The 26,415-nt window shown below is 40.7% G+C and overlaps 1 protein-coding gene across 5 annotated transcripts in view; it reads right to left on the bottom strand.

The window, feature by feature from the left end:
- Positions 1-26,415, bottom strand: part of LOC111141706 (NDRG family member 3) — a 76,678-nt gene that overhangs the window by 21,604 nt on the left and 28,659 nt on the right. For 4 of the 5 annotated variants that reach the window (XM_022494480.1, XM_022494482.1, XM_022494483.1 and 1 more), the window contains exons 3-8: positions 25,130-25,165; positions 12,279-12,384; positions 10,914-11,034; positions 8,610-8,672; positions 7,193-7,253; positions 6,069-6,155 (exon numbers count right to left, since the gene is read on the bottom strand). In XM_022494480.1, coding sequence (XP_022350188.1) covers positions 6,069-6,155; positions 7,193-7,253; positions 8,610-8,672; positions 10,914-11,034; positions 12,279-12,384; positions 25,130-25,165 — 474 coding nt within the window. The remainder of the gene's footprint in view (positions 1-6,068; positions 6,156-7,192; positions 7,254-8,609; positions 8,673-10,913; positions 11,035-12,278; positions 12,385-25,129; positions 25,166-26,415) is intronic. The other variant, XM_022494484.1, reaches the window with a different exon arrangement.

Genomic DNA, 26,415 nt, shown 5'->3' with positions numbered 1-26,415 from the left:
AAAGATTTTATTTATTCATTTGACAGACAGAGATCACAAGTAGGCAGAGAGGCAGGCAGAGAGAGAGAGAGAGAGAGAGAGAGAGAGAGGAGGAAGCAGGCTCCCTGCTGAGCAGAGAGCCCAATTCGGGGCTCGATCCCAGGACGCTGAGATCATGACCTGAGCTGAAGGCAGAGGCTTTAAACCACTGAGCCACCCCAGGTGTCCCTGATTTTGTTTTTTAATGTAATCTCCACACCCAATGTCGGGCTTGAACTCACAACTCTGAAATGAAGAGGTGGATGCTCTACTTGATGTGGGAAACAAAAACGAAAGAAACAATTAAATTTCCTTACTGGCTATAGCCCATTAATAAGTTCTTGAAATGAAGAGTGACCTTCCTCTGGGGGCTCAGCTGCCTCCATGTTGACACTTTGCTAAGGGCAAAAGGCAATCTTAGCTTACCATTATCCTGGCACCCCAAGATACTGTAAGTGTTCTTTAACACAAAAAAATTCCTTTGGAGGAACACCTGGTATGGCTCAGTAGGTTAAGTGTCTGACTCATGATTTTGGCTCAGGTCATGGATCTCAGGGTTGTGGGATGAAGCCCTTTGTTGGGCCCTGTGCTAGGCATGGAGCCGGCTTGGGATTCTCTCTTACCCTCTCCTTCTACCCTTCCCCACCTTTCTTAAAAAAAAAAAAAAAAAAAAAAAAAAGTCCTTTGGAAACTTCCTTTCTCTCTACCCCCCAAGACACATATTAGCAATCATCTTACAAGCATATGGTCCACTTATCTACATCTGAAGGGTCTCATGACCAGGGTTTTACTTGATAGTAATGAATGACCTTTTCCTAACAATAGGTAGCTCCCTCAAGGTCCTGGAAACCTTGCTAAAATTCCTTAGAGACTTAGACTATCCCTAACCCTCTCCAAAGTTGAAAGTATATAATCCACCTGTCACAACCCCAATGCAGCTTTTTCCTACCACAGGTTCTATCCTGTGCTTCAATAAAACCACTTTTTTTCACTGAAGACCTCTCAGTTCTTTTTTTCTTAGTTTGTCGGATCCTAGCCCCAATATTTTCTGCACCAAATGACTGAGCCAGCCCAAATTATTTTCCTTCTTTTCTTATGGATAACTATTTAACAAAATTGGGACATATGTAGTTATTTCTCTTTTTTAAACATGAGAATCTTCTCATTTCTTTAAATAACCCAAATAACAAATTTTTGATTGCAGGATATTCCATTCTATGGTTGTATCAAATTTTGTTGCTCTACAGTACTGGCACCTATGCCATTTCCATCTTTTAGCCCTAAAAACAAAGCTTTAATGAATATTTTGGCTCTTTGACTTCCTAGCTGTGTGACCTTAAACAAATGACTTAATTTCTCTGTGGGATAATAATAATAATAGTAACACTTCACTGGACTGTCCTGAGAATAAAAAGTTTAAACATTCATAAAACATTTAAGAACAGTGCCTGGTACAGAGCAAATGATGTGGAGAACAAAGGCAAAAGGAAGATGGATAAAATGAAATATCCTTTTAACTCTAGCCCATTGACAGATACTTGGGACAGGCCGAGTGTGACATTCCTCCAGGAGCTCCCAATCTTCATGTTAATACCTTTTTTTTTTTTTTTTAAAGATTTTATTTATTTGACAGACAGAGATCACAAGTAGGCAGAAGGCAGAGAGGCAGGCAGAGAGAGGAGGAAGCAGACTCTCCGCCGAGCAGAGAGCCCGATGTGGGGCTCGATCCCAGGACCCTGAGATCATGACCTGAGCCGAAGGCAGAGGCTTTGACCCAGTGGGCCCAATACCTTACCAGAGGAAAAACCACCTTAGCTTGACCATAGCTAGGCCTCTAGGATCCTTTAAGTCTTCTTTAACATATGAAAATCCTTTGGAAACTTCCTTTGTTCTCCACCCCTCCCAAAGTAAAAGCATATAAGCAATAGCTCCTCATAATCCCAGTACAGTTCTTTGTGCCTGCGCCCTGTCCCTGCTAATAAAACCACCTTTTGGCACCAAAAAGGTCTCAAGAATTCTTTCTCCACCATTCACTCTTGGACCGCACATCAAATCACATTAGCAACTACTAGACAGTTATTAGTTCTTAAAAAATTATTATCCTTTTATTTAAACCTTTGTAAGTATCACTATTTATTCTTCAAGGAAGTTCCTAAATATTGAATTACTGGATCTCATGGCTGAGTATCAGTAGATTCTTGATACATATGACAAGCTGGGTACTGGTATTTTGGAGACTACATCCACTGGTGTATTAGAATAAACATTTACAGCAATTTAAAAATACTTAGAGGGCGCATGGGTGGCTCAGTGGGTTAAGCCTCTGCCTTCGGCTCAGGTCATGATCTCGGGGTCCGGGGATCGAGCCCTGCTTTGGGCTCTCTGTTCAGCAGGGAGCCTGCTTCCCCCTCTCTCTGCCTTCCTCTCTGCCTACTTGTGATCTCTCTGTCAGGTAAATAAAATCTTAAAAAAAAAAAAAAAAAAAAAAAAAAAAAGTCGCGGCAGTATATATATATATATATATATATATATACACACACACACACATATATATAAATACTTAGAAATAGGTATTTGTTTTAAAATGAGACTATTACATTAGGCATCTTTTAGCAGGTAATGAAAGCCTAGGTTATTTTTTTCTCTGAAAAAAATTTAAAACATCACTGCTTTAATCTCAACCTCATAGTTTCAGATTAAAATAACACACAAATAACATATGTATGTTAGTAGAGAAAAATATTTCAAAAGTAATTCCTTTTCCAATCTAAAAACAGTGAATGACTTTTCTAGCACAGATCAGTTTAATGCAAAAAGTTATATAATACTATGCTTTTACCGTTATTCCCTCTTTCCACTCTGGTTGTTGCTGGGATTATCTATATTTGTAAAAATACATGAGGGAGCAAAAGGCAAACTGAAGGCAAACCACAAGCTAACACTCTCCCCTCTATCCTACCAGAGGTGGGATTTATGAGGTATTCCTCAAGGAACTCATGGCTGCCTTACTGTTAATGTTTTGCTAGAAACTAAAAACCACCTTATCTTGACAATAGCCAGACCTCCAGGATCCTGTAACTCTTCTTTTCATGCAAAACTCACTTTAGAGACCTAGGTTATCTCTACCCTTCCCAGCCCCCAAATTTAAAAGCATATAATCAATAGTTCCTCATAATCCCAGTGTAGTTCTTTCTGCCCATGGGTCCTGACCCTATGCTATATAATAACACCTTATTGTACAGTAAACATCTCAAGAATTCTTTCTTGACCACTGGGCTCTATAATCTTGCATCAATTAGAATATACTCCTGTAGTTTCCTATCTCCTTAAACAGATTTTAGATTAATATTCTATCTAAATAGTAAATTCTACGTAGATAGCAAGTATCTTCATCTTTCAGATAGCAAACATCTCAATCCTACCCATCTTTCGGTGCAGTAGCAAAAACAAGCTATTTGGGGTTCAGTGAAGAGAGTCATTCATTCATTCGTTTCACTCATTAAAAGTGAAAATGTGGGGCACCTGGGTGGGGCTCAGTTGGTTAAGCCTCTGCCTTCGGCTCAGGTCATGATCCCAGGGTCCTGGGATTAAGCCCTGTCACTGGGCTCCCCGCTCAGCCAGGAGCCTGCTTCTCCTCTCCTTCTGCCTGTTGCTCCCCCTGCTTATACTTTCTTACTTTCTCTGTCAAATAAATAATTAAAATCTTAAAAAAAAAAAAAAGTGAAAATGCAAAACACAGATTGGGAGAAGATATTTACATGTACTCAGCAAAGGATTAATATGCAAAATATGGGGGCGCCTGGGTGGCTCAGTGGATTGGGCCTCTGCCTTTGGCTTGGGTCATGATCTCGGGGTCCTGGGATCGAGCCCCACATTGGGCTCTCTGCTCGGCGGGGAGCCTGCTTCCCCGCCTCTCTCTGCCTGCCTCTCTGCCTACTTGTGATTTCTCTCTCTGTCAGATAAATAAATAAATAAATCTTTTTTAAAAATGCAAAATATGTAAAGAACTCTTACAGATCAGTAAGAAAAAGACTAGCAATCGGATTAAGGAAAAAGAGGCAAAGGACATGAACAGTCACTTCCTTAGAGGATACTGAAATGGCCAGTAAGTTTCAGAAAAGGTACTCAGACATCATGGGCCCTTACAGAAATACAAATTAAAACCCAGTATTATTTACCCATAAGCATCGTTTAAAACAAAAAAAGATGGTATAATTAAAAATTAGGGGTTTTTTGTTTACTCCCCCCCCCTTTTTAAAGATTTTTATTTATTTATTTGAAAGAAAGAGAATGAGCAGGGGGTAGGGGCAGAGGGAGAAGGAGAAGCAGACTCCCAAGGGAGCAGGGAGCCTGATGAAGGGCTTGATCCCAGGACCCTGGGATGACCATGACCCGAGCCGAGGGCAGATGCCCAACTGACTGAGCCACCCAGGCAGACCCCCCTGCCCGTTTTCTGTTGTTGTTGTTTTTTTTTAAGATTTTATTTATTTAACAGATAGAGATCACAAGTTGGCAGAGAGGCAGGTAGAGAGAGAGATAGAGGAGGAAGCAGGCTCCCTGCCGAGCAGAGAGCCCGATGTGGGGCTTGATCCCAGGACCCTGGGATTGGGACCCGAGCCGAAGGCAGAGGCTTTAACACACTGAGCCACCCAGGCACCCCTGTTGTTGTTTTTTTTTAAGTAGGCTCCATGCTGGGCTACTGAGATGGGCAATGCAGGGCTTCCAAGACCAAGACCTAAGCTGAGATCAAGAGTTGGATGCTCAGCCAACTAAGCCACCCAGGTGCCCCAAAAAGTTGTTTTTTAATAACTAAAGCTATTTTGTTAAATATAGTGTGTGTGTGTGTGTGTGTGTGTGTGTGTGTGTGTGTGTATACACACAAACAAATATTATAAATAAAACTGCTCCTGTTTTATAAAAATTAAAATGACTATCAAATGTTGGTGAGGATGTGGAACAACTGGAACTTTCTTTTTTTTTTTTTTAACTGGAACTTTCTTTTTTTTTTTTAAAGATTTTTATTTATTTATTTGACAGAGAGAGATCACAAGCAGGCAGAGAGGCAGGTAGAGAGAGAGGAGGAAGCAGGCTCCCTGCTGAGCAGAGAGCCCCATGTGGGGCTCGATCCCAGGACCCTGAGATCATGACCCGAGCCGAAGGCAGCGGCCTAACCCACTGAGCCACCCAGGCGCCCCTCAACTGGAACTTTCATACACTGCTGGTAGGTAAGCTGGCCAAATACTTGGGAACGTTGTAGCTACCGAAGCAAAACGACAACTGCCCTATGACCCAGAAATTCCACTTCTAGGTGCAGAGCCAAAAGAAACAGATATGTAGGTCTACTGAGAGACATATAAAAGAATGTGCACAGGAACTTTATTCATAATAACCAAATAACAAACAACTCATTCTGTCTATTCACATCACAAACTACTAAACAAGAATTAAAAACATACTTAGGGGCACCTGGGCGGCTCAGTTAGTTGAGCATCCGACTCTTAATTTCAGCTCAAGTCATGATCTTAGGGTTGTGAGATCAAGCCCCGAATTGGGCTCTGTGCTGGGTGTGGAGCCTGTTTAAGATTCTTACCACCCCCAGCTTCTTTTGTCCCTCTCCATCTCTCTCTCCCTCTCTAAGTAAATAAATAAATAAACAAACAATAAAATAAAAAGAACTACCACTACACCTAACAAGAAGGAGGATCACTGACAACGCTGAAAACAGCCAGACACAAATGAATATATATTCTATCATTCTTATTATATAAAGAATAGAGAAAACCTATCTATGGTGATAGATGTCAGAATAACAGCTCTATCTAGGAAGGAGAGGACGTATTAACTAAAGAAAAGGCACAAGGGAATCCTCGGAGGTGGAAATAGTCTATATATTGACTGAGTGGAAATTACATATGTAATTACATTCATCAAGCTGTATACTTAAAGGTTTTTGCCTTTAACTGGATATACTTCAATGAAAAAATAAAAATAAAAGTGAGACATTTTGAGAAGGGACCAAGATGAGCCAACAAATACCATTTGGTGCTTACTTTGGAAGCTGCCCAGTCAATCCAGCCTTTAGCACAAGGGTCAACGTTAATGAGCACAAGGCCTTCCACGAGCTCTGGATGATTGAGCTGAAATAGGAGACAAAGCAAAAGTGTAAGTTCCACTCCCAGCATTCTTTTTAAAAATTGGAACACGGTTAATCATTTCTTATGCATTATGCCATAATGCCTTAGATTTGAAAGTAAGACTTCAGCAAGGTGGTAGGAAGAGTATTTGGAAAAATTGCTCTTAAAGACTGACTTAGCAACTGGAAAACCAGTTCCCTAAAGTGCTGTCGAATGATCTTGCCTTGCAAGGATCTGTAAGGAGACAGGATATTTATTTCCGCAGCAGAGGAAGGCACTTGGCATCTCTGCAGTTGATTAGCTCATAGCGGGTCTCCTCTACTGGGAAAGTACCCGTGGAACTACTTGGCATAAGGAGCTGCTGAGGCTTAGACGGATGAATTTCACACTCATATGCCCTTGTCCCCAAAAGGAGCTTCTAGTTTTTGTTTCAGAAACCACATGAATGGGTGATACCACCCTGTCCCACTCAAGAGGCATCTGAAAAATTTCATAATTTCTATTCCTTAAATAGAAATCAGTACAAACATTTTTGTGTACACTCAAAACTCTCTAGTTTACTCTCCTTGCCTCTGATTACATTGATTATACTCACTAGAGAAAATCTGATAAATAGAAATTATAAAAGTTAGGCAATAAAACCTCATAATACCTAACCACACAACATCAATCCCTATTAATATTTTGGTAGTCCTTTCCTATGCCTATGACAAATGATGTGGATCTGTATTCTAACTTTTTAATTAACATTATAGTGTATGTGAATCACATACCACTACGAGCTCTTACAAAAGTTTAATGGTGCACAAAATTCCATAAGTTTTCTCAAAGAATTTACCGATGTACTGCTCTTGTTTGTGATTTTTCAGGTACTATAAGTACAAAACAGGGCTTTATATACAAACCTATATCTGCTATTCACAGAATTTACAGAAAAACTTACATAAGACCCACAGAAATACCCGGTAACTAACATAGAAGTAGAACTGTGACCTAGGCAGTGTCTCAAGGGTATCGAGACTAATCCTCTATGTACTTACTGCAAATCTGCTGAGGATGTAAGCTCCAGCTCCGACTCCAATCCCAATGATGCTTTTCAGACTATGAAAGGGGATATAAGCAACACCAATAAGGTTAACTTATTTGAAGGTGACAAAGCACAAATGGAAAAAATACAACTGGGTTCAACTCTGGCTCTGATGCTTAATGGATTCTGGAACTTGGTCACATTTCTCTAATTTTCAGCCTCAGTTCCCCAACTACAAAAGGATACAACTACCTACTTCTAAGTTGATTTTATGGATTAAATGAAATAGGACTAAAACCTGGGAGTCATTCTAACAGTTTCCTTTCCTATCACCTCCATGTCCGACCCAATAGCAAGTCCTATAAAGTCTACTTCCAAAATATTTCCTTCCTATCTCTATCTACTTCACTGCATTCCCCTGAGGGCATCCAGTACTCCAGCTATCACTACCTCTTGCCTGACTGCTGTAATAGTTTAAAGGTCTCCCTGCTTTTTCTTTTTTACTCCTCTCCAACCCATTCTCTCCATAGCTAGAATAATCTTTTTTAAGAATGTAAACAGCTTGGGATGCCTGGGTGGTATAGTCAGTTAAGTGTCTAACTCTTGGTTCTGGCTCAGGTAGTGATCTCAGGGTCTTGGGATCGAGTCCTACTTCTGGCTCCATGCTCAGCCAGGGAGTCAGCTTGTAGATTCTCTCTCCCTTTTCCTCTCCCTGAGCCCCTCCCCCTACCTCTAAAATAAACAGATCTTTAAAAATATTAAAAATAAATTTAAAAAGTAAACAGCTTTATTGAAATGCAACTTTTATACTTAGAGTGATCATTTTAAAAGACCAAATTGAAAAAAAAAAAGTAAATTTAATGCATTCTTATCCAATCCATTTTTAAATTCTATACCTGAAACTAAAATAAATAAATAAATAATAAAAGACAAAACTGGTATCAGTCCCCTGCTTAAAACCCTTCTAATATCTATATCTATAGCTTTTGAATAAAATCCCAAATTCTTACCTGATCTGTGAGACTATGTAATCTGGCCCTTGCCTGTTTCTCAAATTGCACTCCATGCCTTTCTCCTACTTGCTTATTTGGTCTAGAAAATATTATTCCTTCTGTCTGGAATCATCTTGCCCTGGCTCTCTGTTTTGGTCTCAGCCTAGATGACAACTTTTTAGAGATGCACTGCCCAGCTAGCCTTATCTCTGTGAACCTGACCCTTCTCTAACATCACCCTCACTGACTTCTCTTATAGCACTTTATTTGTGATTATATGTTGCCTTATTTGTTGTCAATTATTCCTCCCACTAAGATATAAGAAGGACACTGTCCATGAGGACAGTGACTATTCCGTTTGCTCAGCATCATAGCCCCTAGATCAGATACACGGTATAAAGTCAAAAGTTGTGTGAAAGAGCTGAAACATACACCTACCTTAAGTGGGTAAGAACAGGAGGCAGCATTTCAGCCAACTCATCCATTGTGGGGTACTGGTACCTGAAATTCGGAAGGATACCTCCTGACTTAGAATGCACCCATATTTCCCAATCACAAGAGCAGCTAGAAGACTATGGGATTCTTAGATAAAAGCATTCTCTTGGGGCGTCTGGGTGGCTCAGTCGTTAAATGTCTGCCTTCAGCTCAGGTCATGATCCCAAGGTCCTGGGATCAAGCCCCACATTGGGCTCCCTGCTCAGCGGGAAGCCTGCTTCTCCCTCTCCCACTCCCCCTGCTTGTATTCCCTCTCTTGCTGTCTCTCTGTGTCAAATAATTAAATAAAATCTTTAAAAAATATAAATAAATAAATAAATAAATAAATAAATAAAAGCTCTCTCTCTCTTTTTTTAAAAAGATTTTATTTATTTATTTGACAAAGAAAGAAATCACAAGCAGGCAGAGAGGCAGGCAGAAAGAGAGGGGGAAGCAGGCTCCCCACTGAGCAGAGAGCCCGATGCAGAGCTCGATCCCAGGACCCTGAGGTCATGACCTGAGCTAAAGGCAGAGGCTTAACCCACTGAGCCACCCAGGCACCCCAAAGCCTTCTCTTTTACCAAAGGCTGAAAGGAGATGATGTGTGGACATGATTATGACATATTGTGCAACTCTCTATGACTTCCATGCTAAGAAGAAAGGAGAAGAACCCATGTGTCTCCATATTCTAAAGAGAAGTTTCTGGGACCAGAGGAAGCCATTTGAAAAAAAAGAGGTAATATGGCTCTTTCCCAGGGTATTTCCAAATCCCTAACAATCACTTTAACCAGGATTGAGGCTCAGTAAACTTCCAGCAATAAAAGTCAACTAAAGAAGTGGCTCTTGGTCTGCAGCTTATATCCAGGCAGCTAAAGGCAAAAACAAAGTCTTACTGGGCCCAACCACCTAGTCACAGATTCTGGACTCCTCATCGTGAATGCTGATTTGCTTTACTCAGGCATAAGATAACACAGTTACTTTATTGCTTCTGAATCTGGTGTATGATATGAACCACTGGATCCTAAGATGGTCAGACAAACCCTGGAATTGATTCAGACTTAGAACCCAAGAAAAGAAGGGAGCACCCACAGAGGTTACAGAAGCAGAGATGGAAAGAGATCTTAAGACAACCTCCTACATATGAGGCAAGATTTACTCTATATCTGACAGAGAAGTCAGCCTGCCTCTGCTTGAAACACTTTTTAAGCAGTGGAGTGCTCTTGAGCCATTTGTGCACAAAATAGAAAAAAGGAACTGAATCTAAATGTTGTTTGATATATGCTAGTCACTGGCCAATTTGTATTTGAGAGACAGAATAGCCTGGATTAGTCAATAACATGGCTTCTGGAGCCAGACTGCCTAAGTTAAAATTCCAGCTCTGCTACTTATTTGTTATGTAATCTTGGCCAAGTTAATTAATATCTCTGGGCCTCAGTTTCCTCACTTGTAAAATAGGAATAATAGTAAATCTGTCCCATAGGTCTGAGGGTTAAATGACTTAATAAATGTGAAGCATTGAAAGCAGTGTGAGGAATGTCGTTCAAGTCTCATGTAAGGGTTAGTTAGCTCTTATTCATCCTCAGTGGTCTGTTTCACAAGTCACTGGCAGAGGCAGCTCTGGAGAGGAGCCAAGGGAAAGGGGAAAAATCAGCATTCCACAGCCTGTGCTTTCACTCCTCCTCCCAAGGTCTTCTCAATAATTACAATGTCCAGAGAAGAGTGAGGGAGACTGAGTCCACCATCCAACGCAGGTTTAGGATGAGGCCAAGAGCACCAGTTCTTCTCAAAATGCCTCTCTAGCCGATAGGGCAGCTTCTCAGAAAAAATGGATACAAAATATTCAAATTCCTGTCACCAGACTGGGAGCTAAGGTCGAGGAGGTGTTCCCAGGAAGCTCAGAGGGATTGGAGTTTGGGCCTAGGAAGCTGGAAGTTTCAGGGAGGGACACAGAAATGACAGATTTTAAAAACATGATGAAGCGGACAGATAAAAGACAGCAAGAAGTGGGTGTCTCAGACACTTAAGGCTTGCAATTACAGGGAGACAGAGTCCCATCAATGGAGAACGATTGCTGGATATAGGAAAACATGCAGTTTTCTTCAACAGACTGTACATAACAGTTCTCAGAGCAAGGAGAGAAACAGGGAGGATGGTTGGTTGATTATAACCCCTAGGCTATGCTAAAATCAAAGCTACTTCTCCCATTGGAGCTCAGTCATTTGCTCTTCTGAATGCATGCCTTCCAGAAGATCTTGCCTGTGGCCTTACCCTGTTGGGAAAGAGGGTGCACCTTCCTGCTGGCCTGGGGCATCCACGTGACAGACAGCAAAGTGTTGGGTGATCTCTTGCATATCTTCAAAGTTAAAGAATGCATTGAAACAGGATTTATCTGCAAGAGTAAAAATACACATAAGTCACATGTTCTCTGTCTCTCCCTGATTTTCAACAGACTGTACATAAAAGTCCTCTCCATTTCTCTCCAGTTTTCCTTGACTCAATTAATTCCATAACATCACCTCTTTCACTCCTTTTCCCCCCTTTTACTCCCTTTTCATCACTGTTCTACTAAAAGGAGGTGTCTGAACAATGTGATTTAAGCGGCCCTAAAGGCTGAACACCAGACATCTCAGTGATCTGAAAAAAACAATGAATTCTCAATTCTACACGTTATCTACAAAATAGAAACCAATTCTGGTATTGCACGAAATAATCCTGCATCCATATGTTATCATTTCTCATGCACCTTATTCCTCCATCTGACACAGAGACGCTGACTATATTCCAAGAACCTGGCTAGAGTAAATACCCTGCATTGCTTAGATTCACCATGTGGAAGACTGTCTCTTGGCAAACTTGCTGGGGTGTAGAGAGGGGCTGCTGCTTCAAATTCTACTCTATTAATATAACTGTTTAAATCTTCTCATGCAAAAGAGGTTACAAAAGCTTCAGCACTAGACTGCAGCCTCAAATGTAGGCCACCTTGGAAAGCTAGAGAAGCATGGGACAAAACACAAGTACAGGCTCTGAGCCTGTGGCTAGGGCCAAAATCTTATACGACCATCTAGAAAAGTCCACTTAAAATCACTGATGACAAGCCATAGAAGAATACTTTTATTAATTCATTGAAGAGCTCACAACAAAGTTAAGTTCAAACTTTGGATTTTCTAACTTGAAATATGAAAAAAACCAAAGTAGTATAGATTTAAACAAAATAAACAACTGATTTCAGTTCTTTTTTTTTTTTTAAGAGACAACCACTTTATTTTTTTATTTTTAAAGTAATCTCTATACCTAACATGGGGCTCAAACTCACGACTCCAAGATCAAGAACTGCAAGCTTTGCCAACGAGCCAACCAGGCGCCCCTCAGTTCTACTCTCATAACCAGTTCATCCTTTAGCAGTTAAGACACAAAGATGAGATATAATTCCAGTATCCCCCAAAAACATTCTTCTGACCAGTTCCTAGACAACTTAATTCTGCCATTAACATGCGTAGCAATGAGGAGGGGAAGGATAAGACAGAAAAGGAAAAACCTGTGCTGTTAGAATACTGGGATTTCTTCTTTTTAAAAATAAATACACAAAGATCAAGTATTAAAATAAAAAGGGAAGGTATAAAATCAAATACATACGATTGAGGCCAATGTCATGGTATGTCAGAATAACTGGTCTGTTTCCCTTTGGTAGGCCTCTGATGGTGACATGGACCACACCATGAGTTGTTTCTATGTCATGTTCCTGTAACAAGAGAATGTATGGTCTCAGCAAAGGCAGAATCAACTTCTCAGGTGGCCAAAGTTCCACGATACCCATTTACTGCTATTTCCTATTTGCTGGGGTGGGACACATCACTGGACTTAACCCATACCAGAGAGATGTTATAGTACACAGAATATCCCCACTTTCTAATTCCTTCGAGATAAACACACAAACAAGGAAAAAATATACTGTCTCAACCATAAATTTCATATCTTAAGTGAGAGCAGTCAGAGATCTGTTAAGAATACGCTTACAAGGGGCTATGAAAAGGAGAACAGCAAGCTGGGTAAGAGGCCAGTAAGACTTGGGGGGAAGAAAAGTTAAGGAAGCAGAAGATAAGGAGCTGCTAGGTTTCAGAGCCTCTAAACTGATGTTCAGCAACTGATAAATTCAGTAGACATCTGTGAATGCCTCTGCCTATCATCTTTTCCCCTCTGGCAGGTGCTGTCCTTTATCATCCACAAATTACAGGAGTGGCTCTTGGCTGCCATGTTTGTAGAAGTAACCTTATGGTCATGGCTTTCTGGAGACAGGCAGGTATCTGGTCCATGCTGGGTATGCATCCTTCCCTGAGAATTTGTAATTGGGATTAAGATTTTATCCTTGGCCTGGCTTTCTCTTGAAAAGAGAAGCAAACTTGGGATATTTTATCTGTTTTATTTTTAAGTAGGCTCCACACTGGTGTGGAGGGGGCTTGAACTCACAACCCTGAGATCAAGACCTGAGTTGAGATCAAGAGTTGGATGCTTAACCAACTGAGCCACCCAGGCATCCTACTTGGGAGTTTTTAGTAGATATTTCCATTGCTCTAATTCTCGGTTCTAGCTGTCTGTGCTCTTAATTTCTGAGACATTCCTGGATTGTGTCTGGATTAAGCTATCTTGGGTGGGCTTGTTCCCTGCACCCCCAAAGAATCCTAATCAAGGCAATGAGTAGTTTAACATGTAGTCAGAACAGAACTCAGGAACTAAATAAAGCTGGAACAAGATGCAACTGGAGCTACTGGGACCAGCACTAAGAGTAACTTGGTAGGAAAAAAGGGAACTATAGAAAAGTCACTGAGGTTTATTCTAGTCCTCTTTGATGTATTTCTCAAAAGTAAAAAATTACCACGTCTAGCCTAGTGATTTTCTGCTGATGAAGTCCTCGCCTATCTCAGAGAGTCTGATAGTAGTTAGAGTAAGATTAATTCTTTCAATAAGAATCCCAACAAAGGCAAAGGGCTTCCAACTTAATTTCTTATCTAATTATGAACCTCATCAGAACTTTGGTCTCTTCTCTGATGTGTGGTATAAAATAATCATAGGCTAATTCAGTATCAGAATATTTCAAATCATAGGCCCCAGGCTGGAGCAGATAATCTCTATCAAATCAAACTATGAATGGCTATTTCTATGATTCTCTATTTCTGCTACCTTCTATTCTAGCCTGTTCAGAAGGCTTGGAAAGGGGATATAAGAAATGAAGGAAAGAATCAGATACTTCGAACTGGCTATGAAAGAAAGTATAGGGTTTGGATGGGAGGAATATAAAGGAAAAAATTCCAGTTACTGTACAAGCATTTCTCTTATAGTAACAGCAGACTTACCATAATAGCAGACTTACTGAGGAAGGCCCCCCCACCCTCCCACCCGACCTCTTCCACTAGCAGGTTCCTTCACTAAACAACTAGTTATTGAATCCCTACTACCAGACCCTGGATTGAGGTCTGGAGATAAAACAGTGAACAGGAGAGTTGTGATCCCTGTTCTCCCAGAGATTATGTTCTAGACAGGATGGCAGGTCATGAACACACAAATCAACCAACCCATAATAATAGCATGTGGTAAGTGCTAGGAAAGTAATAGGAAACTGTAATAGAAAATAGAGAAAAAAGACATTAACTCTTTTAGTAGTCAGGAAAGTGCGAATTAAATTTAATGAGATGCCATTTCACATATGTCAGAATGGCAAAACTTTTAAGTCAGATAACACCAAGTGTTGACTGAGATACAGAGAAATAAGAACTCTCATACACTGCTGGCAGGCATGGAAACTGGAGCAACTACTCTAGAGAACAATTCTGCAATGTCTAGTAAAGTTAAGAGGTGTCTACCCTATATTCTCAAACATGGTCATACACACAAAAAGATATACATAAAGGCAAACATCACAGCCTTATTTATAATGTCAATAAAGTTGGAAATAGCCTAAATGTCAATAGGAAAACTGAGAAATTATGATATATTCGTATAATGAAATACAAATTAAAATGAATGAACTGGAACTATAAGCATTAATAGAAAATCTTGAAAACATAATGCTAAGTAGAAAAGGAGAAGGGTATGTATATACCACTTAATGCAGACTTTTTAAAAAGCAACACTATATAGATTACATGTTTACATACATATATTTCAAGTATAAAAACTTGGAGAAGGAATGTACCCGAAATTTGAGATTTTGTTTCCTTTTGGGAGGTGACAGATTCAGAAAGGGAACTCAGGGAGACTTTGATCCCTCTCATATTCTACTACTTTCTCTCCTTCTCCCATGTTTTACTTCTTGAGAGAGAAAAGGAATGAAGAGGGAGAAACTGGCTTCTGCCAGATGGGTGACATTACAAGAGAACCCAAGGTGAAGAAAATGTCCAATAATCTGTCAGCTTGCCGGAGCCTTCATTCTGTCATATACAAATCTTCAGTAGAGTTTTACTAAAATACTCCAGCTTGGCCTTAGCTGTGGTACTGAGGATGGAGGGGAAAATATAGTTAACGCTTGGCCCTCAGGCTAGCAGGACCTCCCAAGGCCAGGTAATTGATGAAGAGAGCATGTAGGGGAGTTCAGTGGGGCAGGGGATAGTGAGCTGTCAGGGAAGTTCAGGAGAAGGATGATGAAAAGGGTGATATAACAAATGGGATAAAACGCACACACACACACACACACTGTATAAGCAGATGAGGGATGAGGGAACAAGGCAAAGTAACAACTCTGTCATCATCTCATAATCTGGAGAAATTCATAGTTAAAACTGGATCCCTATAAGATTTCAACCTTTTAGGGAGATCTCAGCCCCTACCTCCCCATTACAAGCCCTCAAACTGTATAATGACCAAAGTATTCATGTACCACTCCTGGGCCCTATTGGTCAATCTGGTTGCCCTATTTGGAGCAAACTTGTCAGTGTCTCATATAGTTTCTCTTCATTTTCAAAGTATGTGTATGTAAATGTTCTTAGTAGAATAAAAAAAATGAAATAGGAGACACTCACCTCCACGTGGACTCGCAAATATATCCTTTGCGACTCTGTGTTTGAAGAGCTGGAAGAACTCTCCATCTAGAGATGAGCATGCAGAGACCCTGGCTCTGGTCAGGCAGCTGCAGGGGTGACGCTGCTGCCACCTTTCTGCTTTAGTCAATGATCATCTGTTTCACAGGCTGTTTTTCTAATTACCTCACCCTTCACTCCAGCATTCTAGAGAATGTGACTACACAATGAGAGCCTGTGCTCAAGGGGCAAAGCCCAAGTAGTGTCTAACAGGCTCTGGTCACAGATCTTTCTCAGCACTCTGATTATTTACCATCTCCAAAGCTACGTACTTCTTGAACATGATCTCTTTATTCTCCAGGCTATAAAATGACCTGAAATCATATTGGTCCCCTCTTCATCCTGGACTGCCTCTCCCTCTTAATCAAAAATGTAACTTTTGGGGTGCCTGGGTGGCTCAGTGGGTTAAGCCTCTGCCTTCGGCTCAGGTCATGATCTCAGGGTCCTGGGATCGAGCCCCGCATCGGGCTCTCTGCTCAGCAGGAAGTCTGCTTCCCCCCTCCTCTCTCTGTCTGCCTCTCTGCCTACTTGTGGATCTCTGTCTGTCAAACAAATAAATAAAATCTTTTTTTTTTTAAAGATTTTATTTATTTGACAGACAGAGATCACAAGTAGGCAGAGAGGCAGACAGAGAGAGAGGAGGAAGCAGGCTCCCTGCTGAGCAGAGAGCCCGATGCGGGGCTCGATCCCAGGACCCTGAGATCATGACCTGAGCCGAAGGCAGAGGCTTAACCCACTGAGCCACCCAGGTGCCCCAAATAAATAAAATCTTTAAAAAAAAAATGTTATAACTTTCAAACAAAATGCCTTTTAAAGAATTTAAGAGTTTGTGGGGGTGTGGGGGATGGGTTAAACAGGTGATGAGGATTAAGGAGTGCACTTGTAATGAGCACCCAGGCATATATGAATTGTTGAACACTTTATTGTACACCTGAAACTAATAAAACACTGTGTTAACTGGAGTTTAAAACTTACAAAAAAAAAATTTAAGGGTTTGGGATATTGCCATTATTTTTTTTGAAGATTTATTTATTTGAGAGAGAGAAAGGGGTTGGGGAGAGGAACAGAGGGAGAGGCACAGAGAAAATCTTGAGCAGACTCTGTGCTGAGCACAGGGCCTGACTCAGCCAGATCTCATGACCCTGAGATCATGACCTGAGACAAAACCACGAGTTGGGTTTTGAGTGACTATTTATTTTATAATAAATTTTCACGGGACGCCTGGGTGGCTCAGTTGGTTAAGCGGCTGCCTTCGGCTCGGGTCATGATCCCAGCGTCCTGGGATCGAGTCCCATATTGGGCTCCTTGCTCAGCAGGGAACCTGTTTCTCCCTCTGCCTCTGCCTGCCTCTCGGCCTACTTGTGATCTCTCTCTCTCTCTCTCTCTCTTTGACAAGCAAATAAATAAAATCTTTAAAAAAATTTTTTTTTCACCTTTTTTCTGAGTCCTCTTCCCTCAGCTAAATGTGCTGTTACCAGAATTACACGATCTGACTTATCTCTCTGAACTGTTAATTTTTGATCACTTCATGCCCTTGTCAGTCTGAAATAGTTGCATAACAACACTCCTGAAAATGCCAACATTTTTGTTAACATGAAATTTTATTCTGTTTCTAATAAGCAGACTATTTATAAGCCTTGGGTACAGTTTTTGTTATCAGATAGGAATTTTTGATATAATACCTCTACTACTACCTCTATTTGATACTTCCTCTATTTTTTTTTAAAGATTTTATTTATTTATTTGACAGACAGAGATCACAAGCAGGCAGAGAGTCAGACAGAGAGAGAGGAGGAAGCAGGCTCCCTGCCGAGCAGAGAGCCCGATGCGGGGCTCGATCCTAGGACCCTGGGATCATGACCTGAGCCGAAGGCAGAGGCTTTAACCCACTGAGCCACCCAGGCGCCCTGATACTTCCTCTATTTGATATAGTACCACTACACCTCTGTGCAGTGGTGTAAGGTTCATTTGCATAACCTCATTTACTCCCATAGTAAAAGACTCTGCCTCCAGGATTACTCAGTCTTCTGCCTATCAACAGATCACCTTTTCCTTTTTAAATTTCCATGACACCTTTCCCTGACTCTAGTTTCAGCTCTCTCCCTCCTACCTCTTACCTCTTTTAGCCCAGTTCAGTCAACACTCTTGCAGACTATTTCTACTGTTACTTTTCAACCACCCACAACTCTCGGACTTCTCACAAATCATGTTTTTCATCTGAAAATCTCTTTTACAGTATGTCAGCACATATCTTTACTTCCTTCAAAGTCAACTCCCATATCTTCCTCACATAGCCTTAGTTAACAATGAGAAGACAAAGAGTGAATGGTTATTTAACCCACATGCGATAGCCCAGAACACTGACTTTCTAAGTAGGAAAGCACAGGTAGGAGGGGGTCAAGGTCTGGCCAATTCAAACACCCTACCCTCTGGCCACTCACCATGGTCCAAAAATGTACATGTGACCCAAACTAAGCCAACAAGAATCCACCCCTGGACTTTTCCCTAGAGTTACAGGTAAAGATCTTCTCTTAAGTAATGAAGCTGCTAAACCGAAGAATGTGGGTTTGGGGAAGTTGGCAAGCATTGTGCCCATGATATGACAGAGCTCATCAGGGAAATAAAACCTTCTAGTGACAGGGGGAAAGGGAAATGAGAATACGGTGCTGATAAAAAGGACCTTTGTTTTTCCTGTAAGATTCTTTAGGTGACTTCATAAAGTCACCTATATCCTTAGAACTTAAACCTCTCCCCCTTGCCCATGCCCACAAACAACTATGATGAAATCAAACAAAAAAGGTGGGCCATCTCAAGGGGAGGAAATGTGAAGAAAGGCCACCAGAAAGGAAAAGCACAAGGTAGAAGGGTAGGCCAGCAATAATTCCAGCTTTCCTGAGGGTGGGGAGTGTATATAAAGGAAGCAGGGACAAGAGGCTCAAAGATTAGGGCCACATTCACATCTTTCAAGGCCAGGGAAGAACATGGAGCTGGTTAAGCTTTCTAACACAGAATGTAGCAGCTAACTGAATCCCAGATCTCTCCAAACATCTCTTTTCTGTGAAAAGAACATTCAGAATACTTATTTCCCATAATTCTTATTTTGTAACACTGCCCATTCAACAAGTGATCTGTAGAAGTTTAAAGCTATTTAATGATTAATGCAATGCAGTATCAATTAGATGTACTTCCTAAGGTCTTTTTACCTGTTGTAGCTTTTTCTTTTTCTTTTCATGACCTCAGGTATGTCACCCAGTAAATTGCAGTAGTGGTACCAGGAATAAAAACTCAAGGATTTTTTAACTTTTCAAAAAGAAAGAGTTTAAAGTTGTTTAAATCTCTTTAGAAGAGGCAGTCACATAGAGGCAGTCACATATATACATTTGAAATTCAGTACTAAATACTTGTCCTCACAGTTGGGTTCTATAGATCAGTCCTCTCAACAGCTACTGCAACTAAACAGCTAGTATGAAATTACTCAGCCCCTGGCCATCCCGGGATTATTCTAGGAGCAAGAACTCCATTCTTATGAGTTCACTATATTATTAGCCTTTTCCACAAGAATGGTATATCCTGGCAGACAGCAGCTTTCATTATCCATTAATACTTACTGAGTACCCCTCTGGTAGAAGTGGAAGACAATTTGGTAAGATATGCCAAGAGCCCCAAATATGCTCATTCCAAGAATCCACCTAAGGAAATATTCTAAAGTGTGGATAAAATTCATGCACAACAATGTTCAGTGAACTGAACATATTATTAGTGATCTAATTTCCAAAAATAATGGGATAGTTAAGTTATGGTATAGCCAATGAGGAAATAATAGGCACCCATCAGAAATGTTGTTTATGAGTGTTTTAAAATAATGTAGAAAAAAAAAATATAGAAATGAGATTGTATTCTGATATTATGTCAGAAAAGGAGACACAAGGGTATATCCAGTTTGACAACTACATAAACTTAAAAATTACTTTTATAAAAATTATATATATAGACACAAATCTATCTTACCACTAAACATTAATATAGTTGTCCCTGGATTATAGGATTATGAGTTTTTTCCCCTAGTTTTTCATAATTCTCTGTGTTTTCCAAATATTCAACTATGAGCACGTACTCTTTTAATACACCAGAACATACAAGTAAAAACTGGAAAGAAATATAATAAAATATGGTTATCTCTAGGTAGGATGATAGGCAACCTGTATCTTTATACTTTTCTGAATTTTCTAAATTTATTTCTGATGATATATACATATTTTTTTAAGATTTTATTTTTAAGTAATCTCCACACCCAACGTGGGGCTTGAACTCACAACCCCAAGTCAAGAGTCATGTGCTCTACCGACTGAGCCAGACAGATGCCCCAAGATAAGTGTTATTTTTAAAAGCAATATATCATATATACTGCTATAGCATCTGTCTCAGCTCTAATTCTAAACCTTTAAACAGTCTCACAAGGAGAGGAGGATGAAGCAGCACTGATGTAGATAAATGGACAATAAGCCTGCTGATCCATTGTTTCAACTGGCAGTAGGCTCTTTTTTCCTTCTCATCAATCCTAAGCATTCACCTCTAACTGCCCCTTCCCACATTATCTTACATCTAAATATAACTGCCATTTGCCTCAGGGGAGCTAAGTATCACTGAAGTCACTTAGGATATCAAAGAACCAAGAGAAATTATAAACCTTTTTTTTTTTTTTTAAAGTAAGCTCTAGGCCCACCGTGGAGCTAGAACTCCCAACCCTGAGATCAACAGTCACAGGCTCCACCAACTGAGCCAGGAAGGTGCCCTGAGAAACTGTAAACTTCTGATTACAGTTTCAATTATTGGGGGCAGGGGGGAGCACATACTTGACTGGTAAAGAAAACAGAGTTGAAAAAAGGTGGTTTAGACTGAAATTGTGAGCTTGGTTGATGATTCTAAGATAACTTTACAGGGACATCATCAAATATGCCTTAAAGATTTTTCTAGGCAAGACAGAGATCAGAAGGAAGCCCTGATTAAATGGCTTCAGGTAATATGATACCACAGTTATAATAACGGTCGGCACCAATGCCAACGCTGAATGCTTTTCCATTTAGTGACAATGCTGGCTTTGGATCTGTTGTTTTGTCTTCTAAGAATGCCCAATAGTTTCTGGGATACCTTCAGGAAACCAGGACATTCTAGACTTCTCACATCACAGTTCTTAGCTCTTGGGCCTTCTATCAACCTGTTGCTAGATTCCTGACCCAGTGGTCCCAGTCTCCTGAACATCACATAAGCCTTTAACAAAGAGACAGACAAGAATGGTTGTAGATGAGCACTCGTAGATGCCTGCCAGAAGGAGGAAAAAAGAATGGTCTATGATTTTTTTCTTCTTTATTATTATATCTTTTAAAGATTTTATTTACTTGACAGACAGAGCATAAGCATTGAGAGTGGATGAGAGAGAAGCAGTCTCCCCGCTGAGCAGGGAGTCCAATGCGGGACTCGATCACAGGACCCTAAGGTCATGACCTGAGCTGAAGGCAGTCGCTTAACCAGCTGAGACACCCAGGAGCCCCTTTTTTCTTTAGAGCACGAAGTGCCTATACATTCAAGACCTGTGACAGACAGTGACGAACACTCAACACTGTTCTATTTGTATCAGGATTGAACTAAAACATAGATTTCACAAGGCCAGAACATGTTACTATATTAAGGCTTAAGATTTTGTCAGATTTTTAAAAAATATTTATTTATTTAAGTAATCTCTACACCCAACATGGGGCTTAAACTCGTGATCTGTGATCAAAGTCACAAGCTCTTCTGACAGAGCCAGCCAGGTGCCCTTGTCAAAATATTTTTAAACCTCAATTAAAAAAAAAAAAAAACCCATTCATAATTACATTTTTTAAAGGATTTTATTTATTCATTTGAGAGACAGAGAAAGCAAAAGCAGGGGGAGAGGCAGAGTGACAGGGAGAAGCAGACTCCCCACTGAGCTGGAAGCCCAACATGGGGCTTGATCCCAGGACCTAGAGATCATGACCTGAGCCAAAGGCAGATGCTCAACCATCTAAGCCACTCAGACGCCCCCAAAATTTATTTCTAAAGCTAAATTTCATTTATATCTAAGGATATTTATGTGTGAAAAAATTGGATATATACAAATATCAACCCAAGTAAAATAACAAGTAATTTTGATTTACTTTTTTTTCTTTCTTATTTTTCAGTGAGTGTGTAATTGTTTTGTTTTTTAAGATTTTATTTAGGGGCACCTGGGTGGCTAAATTGTTAGGTGTCTGCCTTCCATTCAGGTCATGGTCCTGGGGTCCTGGAGTGCGCCGCACACGCACACACACACACACACAAAATCTATTTTATTTATTTGACAGAGACAGCAAGAGAGGGAACACAAGCAGGGGAGGGGGAGCAGGAGAAGCAGGCTCCCAAAAGAAGCAGGGAGCCCAATGTGGGGCCTGCTCCCAGGACCCCTGGATCAAGACTGGAGTGGATGGCAGACGCCTAAAGACTGAGTCACCCAGGTGCCCCAGTGAGCATTTAATTTTTTAAAAAAGATTTATTTATTTATTTTAGAAGGGGAAAGACAGCATGCAGGGGGGAGGGACAAAGGAAGAGAGAGAGAGAATCCTAAGTAGAATCCCCACTGAGTGTGGAGCCCAATGAGGGGTTCCATCCAAGAAACCTGAGATCACAACCTCAGCTGAAATCCAAAGTCGGATGCCAAACTGACTGAGCCACCCAGGCACCCGGAGCCTGAAATTTTTTATATGTAATTTTTCTTTTTGGGGGGAGGAGGTACTCAATTTGGTGATAACCAATGCTTCTATGGTTTTTGTTTTTTTTTTTTTTTTTTTGTGAGAGAGCATGCACATGCACAGGAGTTGGTGGGGAGGGGTAGAGGATAATGTGGGACTTGATCCCAGGACCCTGGGTTCATGACCTGAGCTGAAGACACTTAACTGACTGAGCCACTAAGGCACACCACTTTTATACTTTTAAGTAGAAGTATACATATACTATTTCTGGAATTCTTCACCTTGAATTTTACTGTTACACTCTCAAATGATCTCCTTCTAGGTAAATTATATCAGATATTAACAATAGTCAAATTCAACTAGTTGAACCTAAATCCAAACCATAACTGAAGTTAGATCAAATTAAAAACAAGTAAACCCAAACTTAACTGCCACCACTTATCCAAAAACGACTTATTTCTTGAGTAAAGGACCTACAGCAAGTGATTCTTTCACAGCAAGAGGTGTTTGACACCGGGATTCAGAAATCTGTAACGATGCTATGAACCTGCCCCTTATAAAAATGTTACACCTGTTCTGTTAAAGCACTTCAGATAACTGAAGAACAACTCAACTTTTTTTTTTTTTTTTAAAGATTTTATTTAATTATTTGAGAGAGAGAGAGCATGAGAGAGCATGAGAGGAGAGAGGTCAGTGGGAGAAGCAGACTCCCTGTTGAGCAGGGAGCCCGATGTGGGACTCGATCCCGGGACTCCAGAATCATGACCTGAGCTGAAGGCAGTTGCCTCACCAACTGAGCCACCCAGGCGCCCCAGAACAACTCAACTTTTTAAAACTTCTCAGTTCTAGACATTTCCAGGTTGGAAAGAATAGGCTACAGATCCAGGAAGAATGGGGTTTTGCAACTGCAATTCTACCCAATGGCAAGTTATGAAACCTGATTCTCAATTTCCTCATCTGTAAAACAAAGATCATAAAAACCACCTTGTGACAGTGCTCTAAGAACTGGAGATGATTTATTTTATTATCTATAGTAGATACCTAATACATTATTATAACTAGTTTAGTTCTTCCTTTCAATTCTAATGCTATAGAGACTCCACTGTACTTAATATAAAAATGCATATCTAAAAATAACTATCTGGGGGCACCTGGGTGGCTCAGTCAGTTAAGCATCTGCTTTTAGCTTAGATCATGATCCCAAGGTCCTGGGATCGAGCCCCGTGTTGGGCTCTCTGCTTCTCCCTCTCCCTCTGCTTGTTGCTTTTTGCCTGCTTGTGCTTCTTCTCTATCAAATAAATAAATTAAATAAGTACAACTATTTGCCTGTGGGTGCTTGAGTGGCTGGAATCGGTTGAGCTGTACCTTCGGTTGGGGTTCAGGATCCTGGGGTCCTGGGATTGAGCCCTTCATCAGGCTACCTGCTCAGCAGGGAATCTACTTATCCCTCTCCCTTCTGCTCATGCCCTCTCTCAAGTAAATAAATAAAATCTTAAAAATAAAATAAAATGGGGGCGCCTGGGTGGCTCAGTGGGTTAAAGCCTCTGCCTTCGGCTCGGGTCATGATCCCAGGGTCCTGGGATCGAGCCCTGCATCGGGCTCTCTGCTCAGCGGGAAGCCTGCTTCCCCTCCTCTCTCTCTCTCTCTGCCTGCCTCTCTGCCTACTTGTGATCTCTCTCTCTGTTGAATAAATAAATAAAATCTTAAAAAAAATAAAAAATAAAAATAAAATAAAATAAAAATAACTATCTGCCTATGCATGTACAGGCTGGCTGAATCCTGGAAGCAAGGAAGTTGGTATTCTAGCACCTCCCTTTCCTGCCTAGTACTTTAAGTCTACTTCATGCTGCTTCTAATAGTCAGTACTATGACATCCACCCTCAAAGTAGGAGAGTCAGTCTGCATGGGCTTATAAGGTTCTCATTTCCATGTACTCATTCCTTCCTCCCATTTCTTTCAGGGCCAGTCAGTAGATAAAGTAGGCAAATGGAGACATACTCATTCATTTTATTGATTTTCAAATTGGCAACAGAAATATAGGCAAAAGCAACTAGGAAGAACTGTATCATTTAATTAAATCCTAATTAACCAACTTGAATTTTGCATCTCCAAGCATAAAGCCAAAGGAAACCTGCATTTTGTATTACTAATGCTTAGTTAATTTCTCTTTTTCTCTTAGAAAAAGATTTTGTTGGGACGCCTAACTGGCTCAAAGGAGCACGCAACTCTTCATCTTGGGGTCATGAGTTCGAGCCCCATTGGGTGTAGAGATTATTTAAATAAATAAAACTTTAAAAAAAAGATAAGAAAAAGATTTTGTTGACAAGTCTCCCCTCTAAACTGTCCCTACCCACCATCTCCACAGTGAAGTGACAACCCTCCATTAACACCTGTGACTGAGGTTTCCAGTATCATTTGAGGAGAGGAGATCTTAATCACAAAGTGACAGTTCAACCCAGTAACCTACAACCATAAAACAGGCACCTGGCAGGCAATTTTTGAACACGACAGCAAATCATTTGAAATAAACTTGATCCAATGATCAAAAGAACACGAAGGAGTTATGATTAGCTATGAAGAGAGATCCACTTCTACAGGCCACCAGGACAGGGAGGGAAGCACTGCAGAGATCCTGTACATAGGCCCGCTTTGGTGCTTGTAAAGTCCTTACCTGACAGTCAAAGTCCTGGAAGTTTCGTGTACCAGTCTGTCAACAGAAGGCAGAAAACACAGTCAGTTTCCCCATGTGGCTTCCCCAAATGTGCAGCAAATTCAGTTCACAGTGCAAGCAGTGCACGTGCAGCCTCTTGGTTGCCATAAAACTAAAACGGTTCTCATCAAAAGGCTTCAGAGGCAGGGTGGGCTCCTAACATATGTTAGTAAAAGGTGAGGTTACACTTTGGCAGGCTTTGTGTGAAGACAAAGGAAAGGAACCCTGTTGCCCAGTAGTTTGTAGCTTCCTGCTTCCCTACCTAAAGAGAGCAATGAGAACTTGTGGGAAGAGGGTAAAACATGGATCAGAGTCCTAGAGCACACTCACAACCCACCTAGGAAGTACCTGGAAAAAACGGGATTGAAGGCCAACCCTGAGAGGAACATAGAAGGTAGGAGCCAGGGTACCCAGAACCAGGAATTAAAGGATCAAGGAGCGAACAAAGATATAGATGGATGAAATATTGAAGACTTGTAAATTTTTTTTTTTAAGATTTAAAAAATTTATTTGTCAGAAAAAGAGAGAGCACAAACAGGAGGAGTGGCAGGTAAAGGGAGAAGCCGGCTCCCGAATGAGCAAGGAGCCTGATGTGGCACTTGATCCCAGGATCTGGGATGATGACCTCAGCCAAAAACAGATGCTTAACCAACTGAGCCACCCAGGCATCCCAGAAGACTCATAAATTTAACAAGGGAAAAGGGCAATGTCACTGAAGAAGGGAAAGACAGACAAAACCGGATTCCTAATATGCTGGCATATCTGTTCATCCTATGAAATAGCTGATAGGAAAAAGAACAAGTCACTGAGTCATTTAAAAGGTAGAACACAGTCAAAAGACCCAAGAAGAATTCACCAAGCTTCTAAAAAGCGATTGTATCATAGTAATGTTTGATTGAAAAAAAAAAAAAAATCAATGGCAATGACTCAGAGGCATTTTTTTACCATTTCACATCCCAGAGCTGCAAACTACATGACCTAGGAGTATATAAAAAGAATAATGAATGATGTGTTTTATTTTATTTTTTTTTAAGATTTTATTTTATTATTATTATTTTTTAAATATTTTATTTATTTATTTGACAGACAGAGATCACAAGTAGGCAGAGAGGCAGGCAGAGAGAGAGGAGAGAGGAGGAAGCAGGCTCCCTGCTGAGCAGAGAGCCCCATGCGGGGCTTGATCCCAGGACCCTGGGATCATGACCTGAGCTGAAGGCAGAGGCTTTAATCCACTGAGCCACCCATGC

This window comes from Enhydra lutris, unplaced genomic scaffold (genome assembly GCF_002288905.1).
Source record: "Enhydra lutris kenyoni isolate GAN:26980312 unplaced genomic scaffold, ASM228890v2 scaffoldscaffold6, whole genome shotgun sequence".
NCBI lineage: Eukaryota > Metazoa > Chordata > Mammalia > Carnivora > Mustelidae > Enhydra > Enhydra lutris.
This window is presented reverse-complemented; position numbering and strand designations above follow the sequence as displayed.